The sequence below is a fragment of the Lepisosteus oculatus genome, chromosome 7 (genome assembly GCF_040954835.1).
Source record: "Lepisosteus oculatus isolate fLepOcu1 chromosome 7, fLepOcu1.hap2, whole genome shotgun sequence".
Lineage (NCBI taxonomy): Eukaryota > Metazoa > Chordata > Actinopteri > Semionotiformes > Lepisosteidae > Lepisosteus > Lepisosteus oculatus.
This window is the reverse complement of record NC_090702.1, coordinates 51,771,476-51,791,050: the sequence shown is the minus strand read 5'-3', so window position 1 is coordinate 51,791,050 and position 19,575 is coordinate 51,771,476. Positions and strand designations below refer to the sequence as shown.

The 19,575-nt window shown below is 39.4% G+C and overlaps 1 protein-coding gene across 8 annotated transcripts; it reads left to right on the top strand.

The window, feature by feature from the left end:
- On the top strand, positions 1-17,358 carry kras (v-Ki-ras2 Kirsten rat sarcoma viral oncogene homolog). 8 transcript variants are annotated; one of them, XM_006633156.3, is made up of 9 exons: positions 1-90; positions 408-682; positions 871-998; positions 7,284-7,401; positions 8,078-8,256; positions 9,684-9,843; positions 11,955-12,070; position 12,902; positions 14,293-17,358. In XM_006633156.3, the coding sequence occupies exons 4-9, from the start codon at positions 7,291-7,293 to the stop codon at positions 14,407-14,409; spliced, it is 684 nt and encodes a 227-aa protein (XP_006633219.1). In that variant the 5' UTR covers positions 1-90; positions 408-682; positions 871-998; positions 7,284-7,290; the 3' UTR covers positions 14,410-17,358. The 8 variants fall into 8 exon arrangements, with proteins under 8 accessions (XP_006633219.1, XP_015207598.1, XP_015207596.1 ...); XM_015352112.2 differs by lacking the exon at position 12,902 and having other exon boundaries at positions 555-682; positions 11,955-12,078; positions 14,293-14,381; XM_015352110.2 differs by lacking the exon at position 12,902 and having other exon boundaries at positions 927-998; positions 11,955-12,078; positions 14,293-14,381.
- The last annotated feature ends 2,217 nt before the right edge of the window (positions 17,359-19,575 follow it).

Sequence of the window (19,575 nt, the reverse complement as noted above, 5' to 3'; positions counted from 1 at the left end):
TGTTTACACAGATTTGGCAGAGGTTAGAGGTGGCTGGGAATTGCTTGTGCTCTAGCCTAGTAAAATCGTTACATACAGTTGTGCGTTTTGGTAAGTGGGGTAGAAAATCGCGTCTTTTCACTTTCTGAAACGTACCTTGCCCTGCTTTTGTCATTTAAAGTGTTGTTTCAAGCCACGTTGTTTTCCCATGAGGTATGGTTTAGCCGTACTCCGTACAAATGAGGGGGGAGCTCCCTTGAACAAGTCAGCCGTTTCACAAGAGTAAAAGCATGTATTATTCTTGACATCCTATTATTATCATAATAATAAACGCACAAATTCAGAGACGTGCGTTTAAGCCTCTTGTTTTCTCGATAAGCGATGTTTTAAGTCGGGACTCGTTGCAGATACTGGATTTCTATTTTTAGGTCTCGTTTCACAAATTGTAATCGCCTGTAACGCCCTCTGCCAGTCCTTGGGAGTAGTGAAGCGGTCTGTGTGAACTGGGACTGGTTTAACTGCACCGCCGGGAGGGCTGGGGCTAATGCGGGACTCCTCGTCTTGTGGTGTCTTAGCTCCCCGTCCAGTCTGAAAGAATAATGGTGAAATAATTCCGAAAACGCCGCGAAGGAAGGAAACCCGAGGAGAGAAACCGAGCGAGCAAGCCGGACTCCTTCCTGGCCTCTCCCCATTTGCTTTCTGGGTAAGTGAGTGGTGTTTGAAATGAGCTCTCGGATGTGAAGTATCCGCCCAGTTTTGTCTGAGGGCAGGCAGGCGTCAGGCCGAACAAGGAACCAAAAAGAAAAGTTTAATTGATTTTTGTGTGCCGTCCGCAGTTTCTATCGTTTGAGGGGGGTTTTTGGTTTTTTTTTTACATTCGGCGCGATGAAGACCCGAGTCACGTTTTTAAAAAAAGACTGAAGCCAAAGATGCCTGTATCGTTACAGAAGGAAGGGCTGTAGCAACTAAACGAGATACTTCTTTCTGACACTTCGGACGCGGAACTCCTGAGGCAAAAGGTAAAAAAAAAAAAAGAAAAGATCAAATATGTGGCTAATGAACCCTGAATTGGACCAGCTGACGTTGAACGGCTGTTTCCTTTAAAAAAAAAAGTGCACGTTTCTTTTTTTTTTTTTTTTGGTGGTGGTGGGGGGGGCAACATGGGTATCGCACACGTACCCGAGGACAATCGAGCTGGAAGTGGCAAAGGGTGAAAGAAACACCACAACGCCCATCTCGCCGGCCGTGGCCCTGCAATGCAGATGGAGCTCGGCGCGGCGCAGCCCCTCTCCCGAGGCTCCTTCGGCCAAACGCGATTTGTGTGTGTGTGTGTTAGTTTTGTTTTTCTTTTTAAACCCGCGGTGTTAACGTATTCCACACCCACGGGCCTGTTGTGCGCCCACCCCGACGCGCGTTAGGAACCGCCAGGCGAGCAGCGCTGCGCGGTGTTCACGCCAAGGGGAGGACGGCGAAACTGGCCTTAGATCCGTGTGGACCTTGCCCCGTTTTATTTCATTGACGGCGACCAGAGGCCATTAATTTCACAGGAGGACGGGCTGGCGCCGTGCGTGTTCAGAGGTGGGGAGCGGATTCAGCTGCTTTGGGGGAGAAATTTGCAGACCCAACACAACTGCTACAGTTTATATCACTTTAGGGTCGGGTCACTTTGCTATGTCTGTGTTAATAGCTGATGAACAGGCGTGTGAAACGTAAGGTGAATACACTGCTTTAAGTGTTGGTGGTGGTGTTTTTTTTTTTAGAAATTCCTAAATATTTAGAATGATTTTTAAACTAGGCTAACCCAGTAATTTGTTTTTTACTTTGCTGTGATAGTGGAGCAGACGGTTAGCTGCCTACTCTGGAGTGTAAATTAATGTGTTAATATTAAGATGCATAACGTTTTTGTTTTCAAAATACGCAGTAAATGTATACGGATATGTGAACAGTTACGGAGTTTGGGGGCTGATTCCAGTTTCAGGGCTGGAATCTCAATTTTGTTGAGACTGGTAGTCTGCACATGTTAACTTGAAGCACTAACACTGGTTAAGGATATTGTACGTTATATAAAAAAACCCGTTAGATCTATTATTGCATGTTTCTTTTAATTAACATTTATCCGTTGACTCAAACGCGATGAACTACCCAGTTGGTAGAAAATACTTTAAAATTCCCCCGTTAGTGACACAAGGCAGATTTTGGCAGAAGACGGACTTTCTGTTCCTTAACTGGGTGTCGGAAAGACGTTTGGTACTTAACATTTCTCGAGCTTTTAACAGCTTGTTCAAATTCTGCATCATGAAAATGTTGCCTTTGTAGATCACAAGTGGGTGAAACTATGTCTTCGCAATAGAGTAACAGTTGTAACTGCACTGAGTAGGGGGAATGGAATGAACTGGGGAGGTTGATATGATATCTGATCCTCCACATCTTTTGTGTGTTCTTAATTTGTTGTGATAATATGGTTCTTAAATAGCTTTGCATATTTTAGCTTGTTTTGTACTAAATAATCCTGTTCATCTTAAACTTTTGTTTACATCCAAGCTGTTATGGGTAAGGCGAACGAAGACTCGTAAAGTTTTCCATAGAAACCCTTAAAACTGAGTGCTTTATTTTAACACAGCAATGGATAATCACATGGGTGCTGCTAAGCATTGTACAGTTACACAATTTGTGTTTAGCTGCCTCGTCCCATGCACCCCTTGATGCAGTATCTTCAAAAAGAATCATTTTTTTAATTAGAATTGTGTCCCAAGTTGCCTGCAGACTCTTGCATAATTCCTTTGTGTTTACTGTCGTGATTGTGTTTAGAGAGCACATCACTTTACCATTGCCCATCTGGGCTTTTGTGATTTTGATTAATCTTCATTCTGCATTGTTGTTCTGAAAGGAAGATGGCCACAGATATATAGCAAGCTGCACTGCAAAACCCTTCCCTTTGGTGTTTGATCTAGGACAAGGAAATGGAATAGGATTTGTTCGCAGTTGGAAAAATATGCAAATTGAAAAAGTCTTGAACGCTAATGTTAATGGTTGTGTAACATACACATTTTTGTAGATGCTTGTCCCATTTCTGTTACAGTTTAATCAGCTTTAGCCGATGGCTACACATCGATTGATCTCGCCCAATAATTGCACGTCCTGGCGATCAAGTACCTTTCTGCGTTAATGTCAGTTTTGCTTCATTTCAAAAGTTGGCCTGTGTGAGCACCCCTACAAAATGAAGAGTTTAAAGGTATAGATCTGGCTCGGGCAAATAAGTTTGTGTAAGATCCTTTAAGAGACTAAATGACCTTTTCATTCTGATCTGAGGGATGTGACATTAAATTAACATTCTGCTGGGTGACTGAAAGAAAAGTGTTAGGGTTTTCCTAAATTGCCTGATGTTCTGTGTTGTAATGGCAAATTAACTGCCATTTGCTATATGATAACAAATACCAAGTCATACAGTGACCTTCACCCACCAAATTCCTAAGATTGTAATAACTGTTTACTTAATTTATACATCTTTGATAAATGCAAATATTATAGAGATGCAGAAGATGTTTGTCTTTGATACATGGACATAAGATGGGTTGTTGTTTTCATACTATACTTCGAGGTTTCTGTAAATATATTGAATCATATTGCCAAAATATTGAGTGCATTAACTTTTTAATGACAGAAATAGAAATAAAGGTTATATACAGAGTTCTGGATAGCCATTTACATTAAAATTATGGTCAAGAAGTCTGATGTTGAATAGTAGTCATGTTTGTAGTTTTTCTTAGTAAGTTTTTAAAATACTCAAGTAGAAAAAGTTCAGGGCTTTCCTGTTCTTCTAAATATCACTTATCTAAAAAAATATATTTGTTATGGATTTATCTTACAAGAATTGACCTTTTTGTAGTCTGGTGTCTGGTAGGACCAAACAGATTGGTCCCCTTTCCTTAAAAAAATAAACATTGTGAGCTAGAGATTAGTTATAGTAGACTTGTTAAATATAAAGCTTTTTGGCTATAGAGCAGTAGTATTCCACATCAAATCAAGCATTTATCTTTCTTTAAATGGCTTTTATTATTGGTTTGCTGCAGAAAAACATTGTTAAAATTCATTCCAAATTCAGTTTTATTTAAAGTAAGGAGAAAACTAAACCGATTACTGTACAGAAGTGACTGGTATAAGCAATTACCTTTGTCATTTCATAATTAAGTGTGAAACCAAAAATCATTAGAATGAATCCTTTTCTGTGGATGTATCTGTTCTCGAGTTTAAGGTTTCATTGCTATTGTTCGGAGTTTCAAGAACATAGCCACAGCTACCAGCCTGGATTTGAATTTTATATTTGCTTGTAGTTGAACACCGTACAGCCCTCCTTATTAATATGCTTCTTTTCAGGACAGGCGTTTTGTTACATCACACACACTTTTTTTAACACACAATCAAAATACGTATTAGTGATTATCCTTGCTCTGTATCGATATTAAAATATCACAGCAAAATTTTAGTACCAGTGCCAAACTTTGCTTTAAATAAAAAACAGGCAAATGCATTAGCCTAAGGAGCTAACTTTGTGTGAAGGCAAATATGTAAAGTTCTGTTTCTTTGGAAAGTATGCCAACAATCTAAAGAACTTGATGTAAGTAGGCTCACAATGGAATCCCTAAGAGAATGAGCAGTCCTTCCCTCATCCATGCTATTGCCATTGTGTGGAAGCAAATGCACCCATCAAAGATCAAAGTGAAAGAAAACATTCTTCATGACTAGTTGGGATTTAGGTGCTTTTTCGTGGTCATAGGTGTGATTTTATTCAGAAAGTGTAGATGGCATCCTTGGTGTGGAGGGTGTAAGTCTGGACACTAGCCTGTGCTAAATGCCTGTGGGTATTCCTCAGGAAAGTGTGAAAAATCCTACTACTGTCAGCAGGGTGAAAATGCCATTAAAAAACCCAGACTTGTATTTTAATTCATAGTTGTGAATTAGGATGCTTACAGTGAAAAGAAAACTGTTCAAAATGAGTTAGTGGGGAAAAAAAACATGATACTTCTGGGTGTGTTTGTATTAGTGATGTTTGAATTCAATCCATGCCATTTGCTTTCTGTTATGTAACAGAAGAAAACATAGCAGATGGACAATATTTTGGGGAGGACCGTGCTTATGCATTCTATACATGACCCTTTGAAAGGCTTTCCTCTTTGCTTGAATGGAGTTCTTTCCAGTTTGAAGACTTTTTGGCTGTCGGGGTACATTTTTTGTAACCCGATACCTAAGCATTCATGCTGTAGGCAACTTGTTGCAGTAGCCTGTATCAGCTGCCTCTTTGAGAATGAGAAAATCAACCCTCTAAATCACCATGAAATAAGACCAGATTTATGTCTCTACACACTTACCTAGTCTAGAACACATTGCTGGGGTAAAGAGCTTCAGCAGATATCTTCTTTATACAGCTCCTGTTTTTATGGTAAGCAGATGCATTGTGTAGGTGAGGATAGGAGAAGGCAGTATTCACAGCCTGGTGTGACTCTCACAACACTCTCTTATAACTATGATCTTAGTTGGTAATATCAATGGAGTACAGTTGTGAATGATGGTTTCTCACTCAAGATCTGAGTGTGGTGCTTTAATTCCTCTCATCAGCCTTGACAAAATGATTCTTGACAACAGAGGGGGAAAAGAATGGGGAAAATGCTATAATTGCTTCCATGCTGTACAGCGCAAGTTAATATGGCACCCAACCACAAATAAAATATAAGCTAGTTTTCTTACTTTCCTCATTTTTTGAGATACACTATTGTGCTTAGAATCTTATTTGTACTTGGAGTTACATATCTGATTTACATGTGGCCTCCCACAAATCTTTGGAGCATTCTTCGGAAGCACAGAGCGTTCATGGTTAAGTATACAGTTATAGGTTTATCATTCAGGCTGGAGGTACATTCCATCAAAAGCTTATTGTTTCTTATTAAATTTAAGACTTCACAGGTCTTAAGCTTCGTCAATATAAAGATGACTCTTAACCATGCAGGCTGTTACATGCTGCAGTGGAATATTGTTTCCAAGTGATAACAGTACTTTGTTGTAATTTATAGGCCAAAGGATATGAATGTGTTTAAATAGCATGGCTGGCTTTGGGGCCTGTACTTCATGCTCAGATTGAATTGACTCGAGTGAGATAATGTTGCAAAAATGTTAAACTGCATTGCTGTTTGTGCTTTAGTTCACCTACATCAGTTCTGAACAGAAAGCACATAATTGTAAAGGTTTACAGTAGGATATTGTAATAAGTCTGTACTGTTACAAAATATGTACTGAACTTCATCCAAATGGGAATTTTTTTGTCATAAGGCAGTATGAGCACAATGCATGACCTTCTTGCTGTATCAGACAAGCTGTCATTATGAAGGGAGGTGATCGGGAAAGAAAGCTGACAGTTTGAATCAGCAGCATCTGTTGCTTTGCTTAGATTTTACGGGCAGACAGAGCTTCTCTGTGTTGTGACTTGAAATGAACACCTGCTCATTACAATGCTGCTTCACAGATTCCCCAAGAGCAGTGGATCTGTCTGAAACTGAGTTTTTTTTAAAAAAAAATCACCATCCTGAAACTGTTTCTGCACTCTTTCAGGCTAACCACATCGCGGTGATGATTAAGGTTTTCTGAAAAAAGAAAACAAAACTAAAGCCCCCACCTGTTGAGGGCTGGACCACAGAGGTGTTCAGAGAGCTAAGACAGCAATGTGTGAAAGGGCGTGTTCCTCGTCACTTATATATTTTAGTAGGGAAAAAATGAACCAATAAAATTCTCTTCAGCTCACTCTTAAAGCTATGTTCTGTTCATTAAAAAGCCTTCTAAGAAATGTATTTTGTTCTGGTAAGATAACTTCTGGCTAAGTATAATGCAGAATGCAGTTGTGCCTGTTGGAAGACTGCAGATTGCATTTACAAAAAAAAAACATTCCTCAAAAGCCAGGAATGAGGAAATAAAACTAGGTGTGTATCGCGAAGAAGCTGGGAATTCCAGATACTGATGAAATAATGAGGTAGCCTGTGCAGATAAAGCCAAATAATGATTTTTTTCTTGGCTATAATCCCAGGATCTTGCCGTAGCAATAAAACGCTTAATTTTGGAAGACTGAATGGCATGGCAAAAGCCAAAAGCTGTAACGTGTTTGTGATCAGTGAAGTGCTGCAGAAAGTAACTGGCAGTCGCATGCCCTTTTCCTTCAGAACGGAGTCCATGTGGATCAGTGTGTGCGGAATCTGCAACACGCTGCTCCCGTTTTTAAACACGGCACTGACGCGTCCCGTCTCTCTCTCTCTCTCTCCCAGGTGAAAGATGACGGAGTACAAGCTCGTGGTGGTGGGAGCTGGTGGCGTTGGGAAGAGCGCCTTGACTATCCAGCTGATCCAGAACCATTTCGTGGATGAATACGACCCTACAATCGAGGTAATCTTGTAGACGTTGTATGGAGACCTTTCACTGGCAGGCTGGAAGGAACACACATCCAGTCAAGCTGCTTCAGTGTATTGTAGCAATTTACAGGTACTGAAGGATGCTTGTAACAAAAGAACACAATGTCAGAGATTAAGAGCATGAATTCCACTTTAAATTTCTCTACAATTCTTAAAATTAGAAGCCATACTTATGACCAACCCCTCCCCATTTTTTAAATGAAAAGATGTACGTTCTGATAATTTACTTTGCCAAGTAATGGTTTCAAACACCATGACTTAAAACTGGTCCATCTAAGAAGGGCTCTCCCATTGACAGCAAGTTTTTCTTGTTTGGGGGAAAAAAACTGACTTTTTTTTTATGGATGTCTGCTCCAAGGAAAACTGTTAAAGTACTCTCCATGGCCACTCAAAAGCTGGAAGTGAGCATCTTAAAGGTGAAAGATTTAAATGATTGTACTACAGATGTAGGTATATACACATCTTGATCACTTATGAATTAGAAAATTCGATTAGAAAATATTCTGGAATTGGGAAAACAGAACAGTACTGGATGCCAATTATTTGTAATTCAATTTGTTATGCTCTTCCAGTTGAAAAGACACACCCCTGTGATTTGAAACAATACTTTTTTTTAAGACTTCATTGCAATGCTTTCATCTCCCTCATAGGATTCATACAGAAAACAAGTAGTAATCGATGGGGAGACGTGTCTGTTGGACATTCTCGACACTGCGGGTCAAGAGGAGTACAGTGCAATGAGGGACCAGTATATGAGAACAGGGGAGGGCTTTCTCTGTGTCTTTGCCATTAATAATACTAAATCCTTTGAAGATATTCACCACTATAGGTAAGTGGAACAGAGGGAGAGGGGAGAGGCTGTTCAGGTGATGAGCAGATGTTCTTTAACTTCAAAATTGCTTCAAACACCAACCAAGACTGAATCGCACTTAGGTTACATTGTTGTTAAACCACTAAAAATGCAAATTCCATTAAGGGAAGCAAAATTCTTTTTAGGACAGGTAAGAGTGGGGAGCTGTACCAGAATGCAAGCTATAGAGGAACAAGCAGGGGTGGAAAAATATTTTTGGTTGTGGAGCCTTCGTCACGTGTTCAGATTAAAGGTTCCTTTTCAAGTTGTGATATCACAGGATGAAATAAATTCACAGGCCCTTTTATCAGCTACAGAATGCAACAAGAAGAGTGCTAAAATGTAGATAAAGGTTAACCTATTGAAATAAGAGATACTGTACAATGGTAAGTACAAAATGAATAGTTTGACACATGTATAGCATGATACTGATTTGGCAAAAAGGATTCAGTTGTCATAAATGTGGTTTATGAAATCACAGTATAAACCTGAAAGGTGCTCCTATTGCAGATACCAGGGCAGTACAGCCTGTTACAGGGTAGACTCAATGTGTAACTTATCAATTTACCATTTCCAGACCCTCATTGAATACTTCTCAGTATCTAGACTTGAAAGATGATAAAATCTGAGAACAGTATCATAAAATGTCACGATTACAAGGGGACGATTTTAAGAACATAGAAAATAGGGATGAAAATGTGAAATTCCTTGATAAAGCTTGTTAGGAAAGTTGAAATGAATTGTAACATCAAAGTATTAAGTACAGAATATGCTGATCTCCTTTTACTTGTAGCCCATATGTTGTTAAAGGATCTTGTCTGGCTGTTTTAGTAGACAGTAATTTTGTATCGTGGTGAGGACTTGATCATCTCAAAGATCTTCATTTTTCTTCAGTTGTCTACATTAGAATAGTAGACTTTCCAGTCTACTGGAAATCAGTTTGACAATTTAATCAGTGTATTCGATCAAAAAATAAGACAAAGCTCAATACAATAAAACCTTTCTAATTTGTTACAAAAACAAAACCCAGGACTGCCTGCAAAGCAGAGAAATTGCTCCTGAATGGAAGAATTGATACATTTTTAACCTTGTATCAATAGTCGCATTTTTATTAGTCATAAATAATAAAGCATACACATTTTCTCTGTTCTGTACTCAAATGTGCAGTAATTAGCTGAACACACATGACAAGGTTAAGTTGTTTGCAAGTTGTCTTTGCTGGATTACAGTCTTCAGTTCTTGCCATCAACATTTATTTGGATTCAGGTCAGGACTGTAGACTTTCCTGTAGGAAAATAAGCTTTAGAGGACAGCAAACCCACAACATGTTGCAGCCTCCAAGCTGGAAGGTACTCTTCCCTTATAGTGTCACTGGAATTCTAAACTGGTCTTTTAAATCCCAACAGAGAACAGATAAAGAGAGTGAAAGACTCGGAAGATGTCCCAATGGTCTTGGTAGGAAACAAATGTGATCTTCCTTCCCGGACAGTAGACTCCAAGCAAGCTCAGGATTTAGCCAGAAGTTATGGAATTCCCTTCATAGAGACGTCGGCAAAGACGAGACAGGTAGGGAAATGCACAATGTGCTGCTGGTGTAATTCTACTCTGTTACACATTGTAGCAACACACAGATGTAAAATCTACTCTTCTTTTCCTTTACGGAGGAGTGAAATGATTTCTTTCCGAATCTACGAACTTTCTATTTCAAAAATGATTTTGGGACCCAGACTGTTCCTGGTTTCCTGGTGATGGTTTTTCTTTGGAAGTCCATAAATATATCGGTTTCTGGTGATCGGAATTTCATATTTTCTTGCATGTGCTATCTTAATTCATTTTGACATTGATTTCTCTCTTTGCGGAGGTGGACTCAGTGGTGTTTATCTTTAAAAGATAGTATTTCCTCTTCTCTATTCCAAATTTCTACTTCTCATCCTTTCAAAACTATTCTGGAGTCTTTGTTTTTCATTTTCATGACCAGCAGCTCGTGGTTGGTGATCTGGGAAATACTGTATCTTTAAGGTTAAATGTTGATGCCATGGGCTAGGAAATGAGAGTACGGAATGGGATCTGGTGTTCAGGGAAGCTTGAAAACATGGGCCTAAATAATTGTGTGAATAAGGAAGTCCCCCTCCTCATGACTAAATTAAATCGGAGAAATGATTAACCTTTGAGAATTGCAACACAATGACCACTAATGAACTGAGGTGTTTACAATGCAGTTTTGCATATTGAAAAAATCCAGTCTGGGTGATGAAACATCTTAAGAATGATTGGAAAATGATTCTTCTCTAACAAGGAAACCAAGGGGAGTCAATCAAGTCATGGCAGTTGAATGCAACAGATTGCCTCATGCTGCATAAATCACCCATTTTTAATCCTGGTAGAATTCTTTTAAATCCGCTGGATGTGTGTTGGCATTAATTAGTTTAAATGGTTGTTCATACAGCAAGTGGTTCAAGTCATTATTAATGTGGTGTAATTTACACTGAAATAGGGGCAGAGTCCATAAGCCCTATTTTTTACGATTTGACACGAATTTAAAAAGGATCATTCATCACCTCTTGTATTTTACTCTTAGATTTCAATGTTTTATCAAGCACAAAAAGGTTCTTTACTAATTTGTGATTAAAAAAAATCTAATTAAAGCCATCTTTGACTGAAAGGGGGGCCAGGCTTTTTAATCCTCTCTTTCTATAAAAAGCGATTTTTTTTCCCCCCCTGTTCCTTGCTAATGATTTCAGCGGCTTTAAAGAAACCAGTTTCATGTGGCAGGTAGTCCACACTGAATTGCTGCTCTTGACATGGGGTAGTGGAATAGCCACAAACTCTTTGGTACAGCAAGGCGGGTAGCTGCTAGTTATTTCCAGCCCTGCTTGGTTTTTATTGCAAGTGATTTATGATAGTGGCACTTTCTCCTCTCTGCATTGCTAAAATCACAACTCCCGAGGATGGTGTTGGGGATGCTGACACTCGTGATTCGTACTTCAGCTGTTTGTATGAGTACCTGCACTCTGATTTCAGAAATGATTTAAACCCCTGCAGTCTTCCCCTGATTCCCAGAAAATGTTGTCCAATCAATAGCAATTTCACTTTCTGTACATTTTTGGATTCATCACCAGATTTTAAGACCATGCTGTCAAACTTTTTTATAAAAAGTGGAATGGAATTTTTACAATATACAGAATCTTTTTCTATATTTTTATGATTTTAAACCCAAGCAATCTATCTGTTGCTCTTAAGTCCTGAATTGACCTGAATTGTCTTCAGTCTCTTACACTGATTCAAACAGTAATTGTATTTTGTTTGTTAATGATTGTTTTAGGTCATTTTGACCATCTCATCATTTGGAATTAAAGAGTCCGAAGCCACAGTTACGTGTCCTTGACCGCTTTATTTAACAAACACTGCAAAGAGGTGTTCCCATCACCAGCAAGTGCATGCAGTACTAATCACCGTAAAATGCATTTGAACATCAGAAAGCAATTTCATTTAGATTTGACTACACGCGGCACTGTAATTCAGAGGCAAACAATGAAATAGGTTACTGGGCACAATCATTCAGTCTTTGAGGTGCCTGCAGTGATCTTTTAGACCTTCTGTGTGACTGTTCTAGTTGTGTGCCCCTGTAAGTGCATCTCGAATTTGCAGAATTCTGGGAGTTGTGTTTTGCACTGCAGAGAGTGGAGGATGCCTTTTATACCCTGGTACGGGAGATCAGGCAGTTCCGGCTGAAAAAACTCAGCAAAGAAGAAAAGACCCCTCGCTGTGTGAGGCTTAAAAAATGTGTTGTGATGTGAAGTGGTAAGTTTTGTAAACTGGGAAACGGGTATGGCTCACTGGATCTGGGGCCATCCTGGAACTGAGTGTGGTTTCATTTTGATCCCCCCCCCCTCCCCGCCAAGAGGAGAAAATTCTACCAATTTATCATCTTTCCAATCTGTGAATCTGCAGGCATATAGGGAATGGAACTGCACTAATGTTTAAAGATGTCCGTGCGCACAGGTGATTGGTGACTTTTTAATTAGGTAGTTTTTCTTTCCCCTCCTGCTCTTTTCCAAAAAATTAAGTGTACTAGCTCAACAAAATGGTACATTATATTCCAAATCATCATGAATTGAAAAAGTTGGACAAATGTGGCCCCCATTTTGGTCATTATTAGTCATCTAGAGTATCTTGGTGGACTACAACACATTGTGTGAATATTGTGTTATATTCTTTCTATCTTGGACATGTTTGAGTGAATGTTTCTCCTTGTTTTAACTTTGTGATTGACACACTTTTTATTTTCCAAACATCTTCCTAACATTTCTATACATATTTTGGGGGATAAAGTACCATTTCCAATCACTTCGTCCAGTAAGCATCTGTCCCTTGTGAATTTGTTTTTTAAAAGGTTTAAGTAGAATTTTGTCATTTGTCATGGAATAATGTGTGGAGTACGCTTAGTTGTATTTTGCTGCTGTATGCAACGCTGAAATGGATTCAGAAGTTCAGAAGATGTTTTTAGGTCGGGAGTCTCCAATTCCGTTCTGGAGACCCTCACACCTGCACATTCAAGACCTTTAACAGACCCGATATTAGGCTTCATTTAAAGGGGAACTGCAATGCCATTCTTTCATTTCAGGGTTATCATGAATCAGAAAGGATGAGTGCATTTCAAACCACAATAAAACCGCCAAGTACATGTAATTTGGAGGTTGTAAACAAGAGACAAAGTTTCTGTGCATGCGTTGTGCCATATTTGCCACTGTCTGCGTTTCAGAATGAGGCAACGAGACCTCTGGTGATATGAAAGTGGCCCTCTGACATTGTAAATGTGCTTTAAACCAACCAAGCAAGCACATTTTTTGGCTGTATTTTAAATAGTTTCATGGAACTGACATGTACAAGGTGACGTTTTTATGATGAGTATTCCAGGAAAAGAGCAACTTGCCAACCAACTAAAACACACTCATTCATTTGCAAGATTTGCAACAGGGCTCTGTCATTTACATTGGAGGATATTTTGTGGTAAGTCACACCTAAAGAAAAATTCTAGAGGACTTGCTGTGCCACAGTCCATACCGTCACCTGAACAGCTGCAATTGAATTGAATTCAACATTGACTCGAAGACATCTTGCCGTCAAATACTGTTTGTTAGGATGTGGCATGCCGAGTTAACATTTCAGGGGTGAAATGTCTGCTGTACAACCTCTTATTTGTCACACATCTCATCAAGAAACTTGTCGATCGGACCAACGTCAGTGCTCATGTTTATTACCCATCTCTTGGCTAGAATATCTCTTTGGGGAAAAAGAACGTTTGACTGTCTCCTGATCCCATCGTCTGTTTTGTGCACAACCACTATGTTCTGAAGAGCAGAGTGCTCGGCAGTGAGGCACCATTTTAAATATATTCTTGAGTTCAAAAAGACAAAGAAGGATTAACGTTGTTAGGAGACCACGTTTCCTATTTACCTACAGTGGGTGACTAGTGAGCAGGAAGGGCAGCTTTCATGTCACAATCATGTGAACCCTCGCCTGGTGGTGAGACCAGCAGTTTCTCATCTGCCAGTGACAATGTGACGACCATACAGTAATTTCACGAAATTCACGATTTCGCACATAGTTCTAAATTTGTAAAATTTTGCAAAGCTGTCAATTCATTTATTTTGTTACAGGGATTTAATAACCGGTCTGAGAAATTGGCACTGTAGTTCCCCTTTAAACTCTTCGAATGTTTTCAGTTACTAAACGTGGGAGATTATCTTAATCTTAAAATATCCAACCTTTGAGTCGAAAATGTGCAAAGTGACTGGTTGGATCAGTTAAGGATTCATTTGAAATGGACCTAAACTGCAAAGAACCCAAAACCAGCAGGTCTGGGGGTTCTCGGGATCAGGACTGGGAACCCCTGTTTTAGGCAGTGTACTTTATAATTCAGCTACAAAGAGAACTACACGTTGTTGCATGCTTCTGAACACTGATGTTTATGTTTATATAGCAATTAAAGAAGGATTTTTCTTCTTTTTGCAGGGTGTGGATGACGCCTTTTACACATTAGTCCGAGAAATCCGAAAGCACAAAGAGAAGATGAGTAAAGATGGGAAAAAGAAGAAAAAGAAATCAAAGACAAAGTGTATAATTATGTGAATAGGTGTTCCCCTTTTACAGAAGACACAATTCTTAATGTCCTTAACTGAAAGTAATGCATTTTGTACATTACACTAAATTATTAGCCTCAGTTTTATTTAGCATCAACTAAAGTTGTGGAAATGAACCCCAGTACAGTAGCTATCAATGGTTTGCTTGTATGGAAATAAAGTCAGCATAAGCTTTACTTTCTATTAAGTGCCAGTATTCCTGAAGTGTGTTGCTCCTTTGGTTTGCTGTGGCTGCCAGTCTGAACAAGCCCTTGTCTGCAGGTGCACGTACTTTTCCTGAACTGCTGTATTCATCCACATCATTTATTTTAAATGATTGGAATTTTGTAAACACTTCTTGTGATAAGTGTGTGGTACAGCTCTCTGTGTCTCTTTGCCTTGCATTTAGCTCATGGTTTATGAGCCCTTCAAATTTCTCCAGCTTGAAAAACCTGTGTTCTCTTAAGGTACTTGAACACATACAGCAGCTTACAAAGGCTTTGCCTATTTCTCATTTACAAGTGTAGATGTTTTATTTTGTTTTCAAAATGTAATAGTTTATAAACTTTTTAAAGAAATGTTTGGATTTTCTGCAAAATCAAAGACTAAAATTAAACATTTTTCACAACACTGGTTATTAATGTTATAAATACCAATAGTGAGGAATTTAAACTCCTAAATGAACCTAGTTAGCATTTTTTTTTAAATTGTTACAATAGTAAGTACTGTTAATGTACAATAGACTATGCAATCATTTGAGCAAGTGACTTGTAGCAGGATCTTTTATTTTATGGACATTTTACAAACCAGTTCTCTGATAGATGCCAAAGACGATAGTGACAATGCCAGTAATAAACACTTTGAAACTGGTAGGGCGTTGTTAAAGACGAGAGAAGGAAAGGTAGCACGTACAGTTCTGTGCAGCTCTCAAATCTAAAGGGTCAGCATCCTTAGGTAAATCATCCCAGTTCATCTGAACTGCTAGATGTTCTACGTCCCTAGTTAATGGAATAACAATCTGATGCATTTCGCAGGAATGCGTGTTGCAAAATGAATTGCCTAAAACCAGATACGAAGAGTACCGGACGTCTTCTGTTTTCACCTAAGTTTGTACTTAAGTTGACTTTAGTTCGTACTTAAGTACAGTACTGGTAATCCCATATAGCCTTTTCTTTTACGAAATGTAAAATAGAATTCCCATTTATTCTGGGTTATATTAAGGATTTAACTCATACAGTTGTATATTCATGCAATACTCATAAAAAGAAATGACCCCTTTCCCATTGTGATCACGATCTTTCTTTAGAATACATGTGGAAGAATGTAGGTACATGGGGAGCCCCTTTTAATCCCTTACTACAAGCACAGCCTACTTTCGGAGGGACTTCAGACTGTTCTTTGATTTCATTTCTAGGCACAAGCAGACTAAAATGAACCTTGAGTTGTTTTCTAAATGCAGGGCTCTTGAACGGGGCACCATTGAGCCTCGTTTTTTCAGGCTTTACTGAACTACCACAGCATTTTAGGCTAATTTTCTCAGTCTTAAAATATTTTTTTTCTGTACAATATTAGAAATTAGCCCAAGGAAATCACAGGCTGGAAAACATGGAAGCTATTTTTATATCCATCATGCTTTCTCCTTTTTTGTTGATGTAGAAAATCGGTGTTGCTGGTGTGCTTGCAGTCTGTTGCGCAGAATGCATTTTGTCAGATTATCTTGGTTCCATTTTTTTTAGGCACGCATTTGGTTTTTCTACAATCCTTAGCATAGCTGCTTATGGTCTTCAAGTTGTTGCTGGGAGTGGCCTTAGATGGCAGAGAAGCAAAGGTATCCATAAAAAGTTTTACTTTAAAGTGGGACACTATTTTAAACTGTGACGGTTGCTCTGCGCATCCTTGAGATGCTGATGGTGGGGTACACAAAATATGACGGAGAATGAGTCTACAACTGTCCAGGGTATAGGAAAGTAAGCCGTTTCATGATGAGGGTGGTGGATCTTGACAATATTTCTTTCAGACACTCAAAGATTTTTAATTAAAGTATACCACAATAAAAAAAAAAGAATCCTGTACTTGTACGGTTCACACTAGGGGCTTCACACCATACTCGGATTTTAAAATGTAGCTCGGTTTCTCATATCAATAAGCTTCGAGTAAGCAGAAGAGCAGAAATGAGACTTGGGTTGTTGCGTTTCTCTTGCTCTTCAGTAGAGTCATAAGGAACATCTACACAGCTCACTGAGCTGAGCAGTTACGTCCTCCGAGTTGAGCACAGCTTGAAGAAATTACAGATTGTTCCAGAGTACCTCAGGCTGATGTTTACTGAACCCTGGAGCCCATCTTAAATGCATACCAAATTTTACAATGCCGTTCAAGTTTTTTTTTCTAAAGTAGGATTAGTAATATTTAGCCATGTACTATAATGAATTAGTCTCTCCTCTTTTAGGTGGTATGAAGATATTGTACTTTGTTTTAGAAAGAAATACATTTTAAAAACGACTAAGTATAAAATGAAACTATAAACTGGAACCCATGTTCTTGTTAAATGATACAAACAATCTATAAAATAGGATGAAGTTTTAACAATTTTTAAAAAACGTTTCCTTTAATCCTTTTCTTGGAGTGCCAACCTCTCAACTAGATTTCTTAAATGTATCATGTTTACCTGGAATGTATTTTAACAACCTTTGTATAGTTGTAATACTGAAAGGTGCATATTTTGTAAATTGTGCTTTTTGTTTATATGAATGATGTTTAATCCAGTTTCAATCATTATCTTTGTTCAGGTCTGGAATGTTGGTCATACCAGATCAAATGAACCGAATGACCACTGTTTAATAAGTACTTTGTAATGTTTTATAGGAGTATGTGCTGTGTGGTGATCTCAAATTAGTCACTATTTTTGTCATGAATTTCACCACTCCTATTTAATGTACAATAAAAAGTGGAATGGAGACAATGTTGTAATTTCATTTTCATCCCTGTTCTTGAAATACTACAGTTCTCTAGTACTACAATACTCTGGTATGATCAATAATATATTGCTAATGATTTCTCCATAAAGATGTTTTCTGTATTCTCCATGTACTGTATTTTTGTAATGTATTGTTAATTACAGAGGTTCAGTACATGTATGAAGCTAAAATCTCAAACGATTCCTGGAGGGCCTAACATTTTCAGTTTTTTGATTGCACCTGAGCATTCAAGCAATATTATTTTCTCTAGTATTACTGAAAATGTAGTTGGCTATAAATCTCCATGGCACCTAGATGGATATATTAGAATTCTACAGGTAATAAGACCAATTAACTAATAATAATTATAATTATATAGCGCTTTTCTGGACACTCCACTCAAAGCACTTTACAGGTAATGTGGACTTCCCTCGACCACCACCAATGTGCAGCCCCACCTGCGACAGCAGCCATAGTGCGCCAGAACGCTCGCCACACACCAGCTATCAGAGGGGAGGAGAGCAGAGTAATCAAGCTAATTCATGGAGTGGGATTATTAGGAGGCCATGATTGGTAAGGGCCAATGGGAAATTTGGCCAGGACCTACTCTTTGAGAAACGCCCTGGGATTTTTGATGACCACAGAGAGTCAGGACCTCGGTTTTACATCTCATCCGAAGGACGGTGCCTGTTTACAGTATAGTGTCCCGTCATTATACTGGGGCATTAAAACCCACATGGACCGCAGGGTGAGTGCCCCCTGCTGGCCCCACTAACACCTCTTCCAGCAGCAACCTTAGTTTTTCCCAGGAGGACTCCCATCCAGATACTGACCAGGCTCACACCTGCTGAGCTTCAGGGGTCGAAGGGAACAAAACCCAGCATATACCTGACCTCCTGACCTCCTGCGAGACGAATTGTGCACCCATTGTCTTCAGCCACTTGCAAGGTTGTCTTTGGGACATGACTAACCTGTGCCCCCTCCAATCTTTTCCACAATCTTAGCTCTCAGCTGCAGTGCTCTGATACAACCAGCATCTTAATTGCTAAATCGATCCCACTAATTAGCAGTTAATGAATGGTGGGCTTTGCATATTCTCCCTGTGTTCACTTGGGTTTCCTCCCACAGTCCAAAAATATACCGGTAGGCGAACTGGCTTGTGGGGAAAACGGCCCTGGTTTGTGTCTGTGTCTGCCCTGCAATGGACCGGTGTCCCGTCTGGGATGTATGCAGCCTCTATCGCAGGTAACTGCAATAGCCGCTGGTTTCCGCAGGACCCTGCATCGGAAGATGAGGTTACAAAATGGAGGGATGGATAATGGAATTGGTCGCAATTAAACTCCGTAGTGGGGGACAGCATGTTGGAGTACCCATTCCTGCTGTAGAATCTCCCCCCAGTAAATCTGCAGAGCACAACAATACAGCTGCAGGAAGTGTGGACCCTGTGGACTCATCAGGAAAACGCCGCACACGACGACGTCCATTCGAACTGCTGCGCTCATTGTGAAATGACTCCGGGTGCTGGGACCACATTCTTAATAATTCTCCTTAATAAACCCTTAAAGCGTTTTAACCCCAGGTGAAATAAACACAGCACGTTGGTAATAGACGCTGGCTTTCAACACACTGTCGTTGCAGCCCTCACAAACCAGGTCATTTGGCTCAGTGAAGAAAATCATCCACTCGGAGCTTTACTAATCATTGCGAACAAAGTGGCCGCTTTAACGTAATCGCTTAGACTTTGGAGGTTTGCACTCGACGTTTCACTGAGCTCGGAAAGAGCGATTTGCTTCTTGGAGAGTAGTTTGACGCCACTTTCCCCTTTATTTTTATTTCTGATTTCTCCATTAAAATGATGAAACCCCCACCTAAAACGGATGTGAACTTACTGAAACACGTATCAAAGACGGAGAATAGCCATGCCAGTTATTGTCGGTTCGGTGCTATTATTTTGTGTTCAGTGATAAAGACGGTGTGTACCCACCAGAACTCAGATTTAAACTGAGGCATGCGGAGATCACTGTGTTATTGTTCAGAAAGTCATCAAAGCTACTGCCTCAAGTTCGTTTAACACAAATATACATCACAGACCTACAACATTCCCACCAGTCGTCATTCTTGCTCACTTAAACTGATGTTTTTTCAGCCACTTATTAGTACCTATGCTTCTGGTGTCCTGCCAACGTGAGCTAACTTGCAGCGGGGTACCGGGCTGCACCACA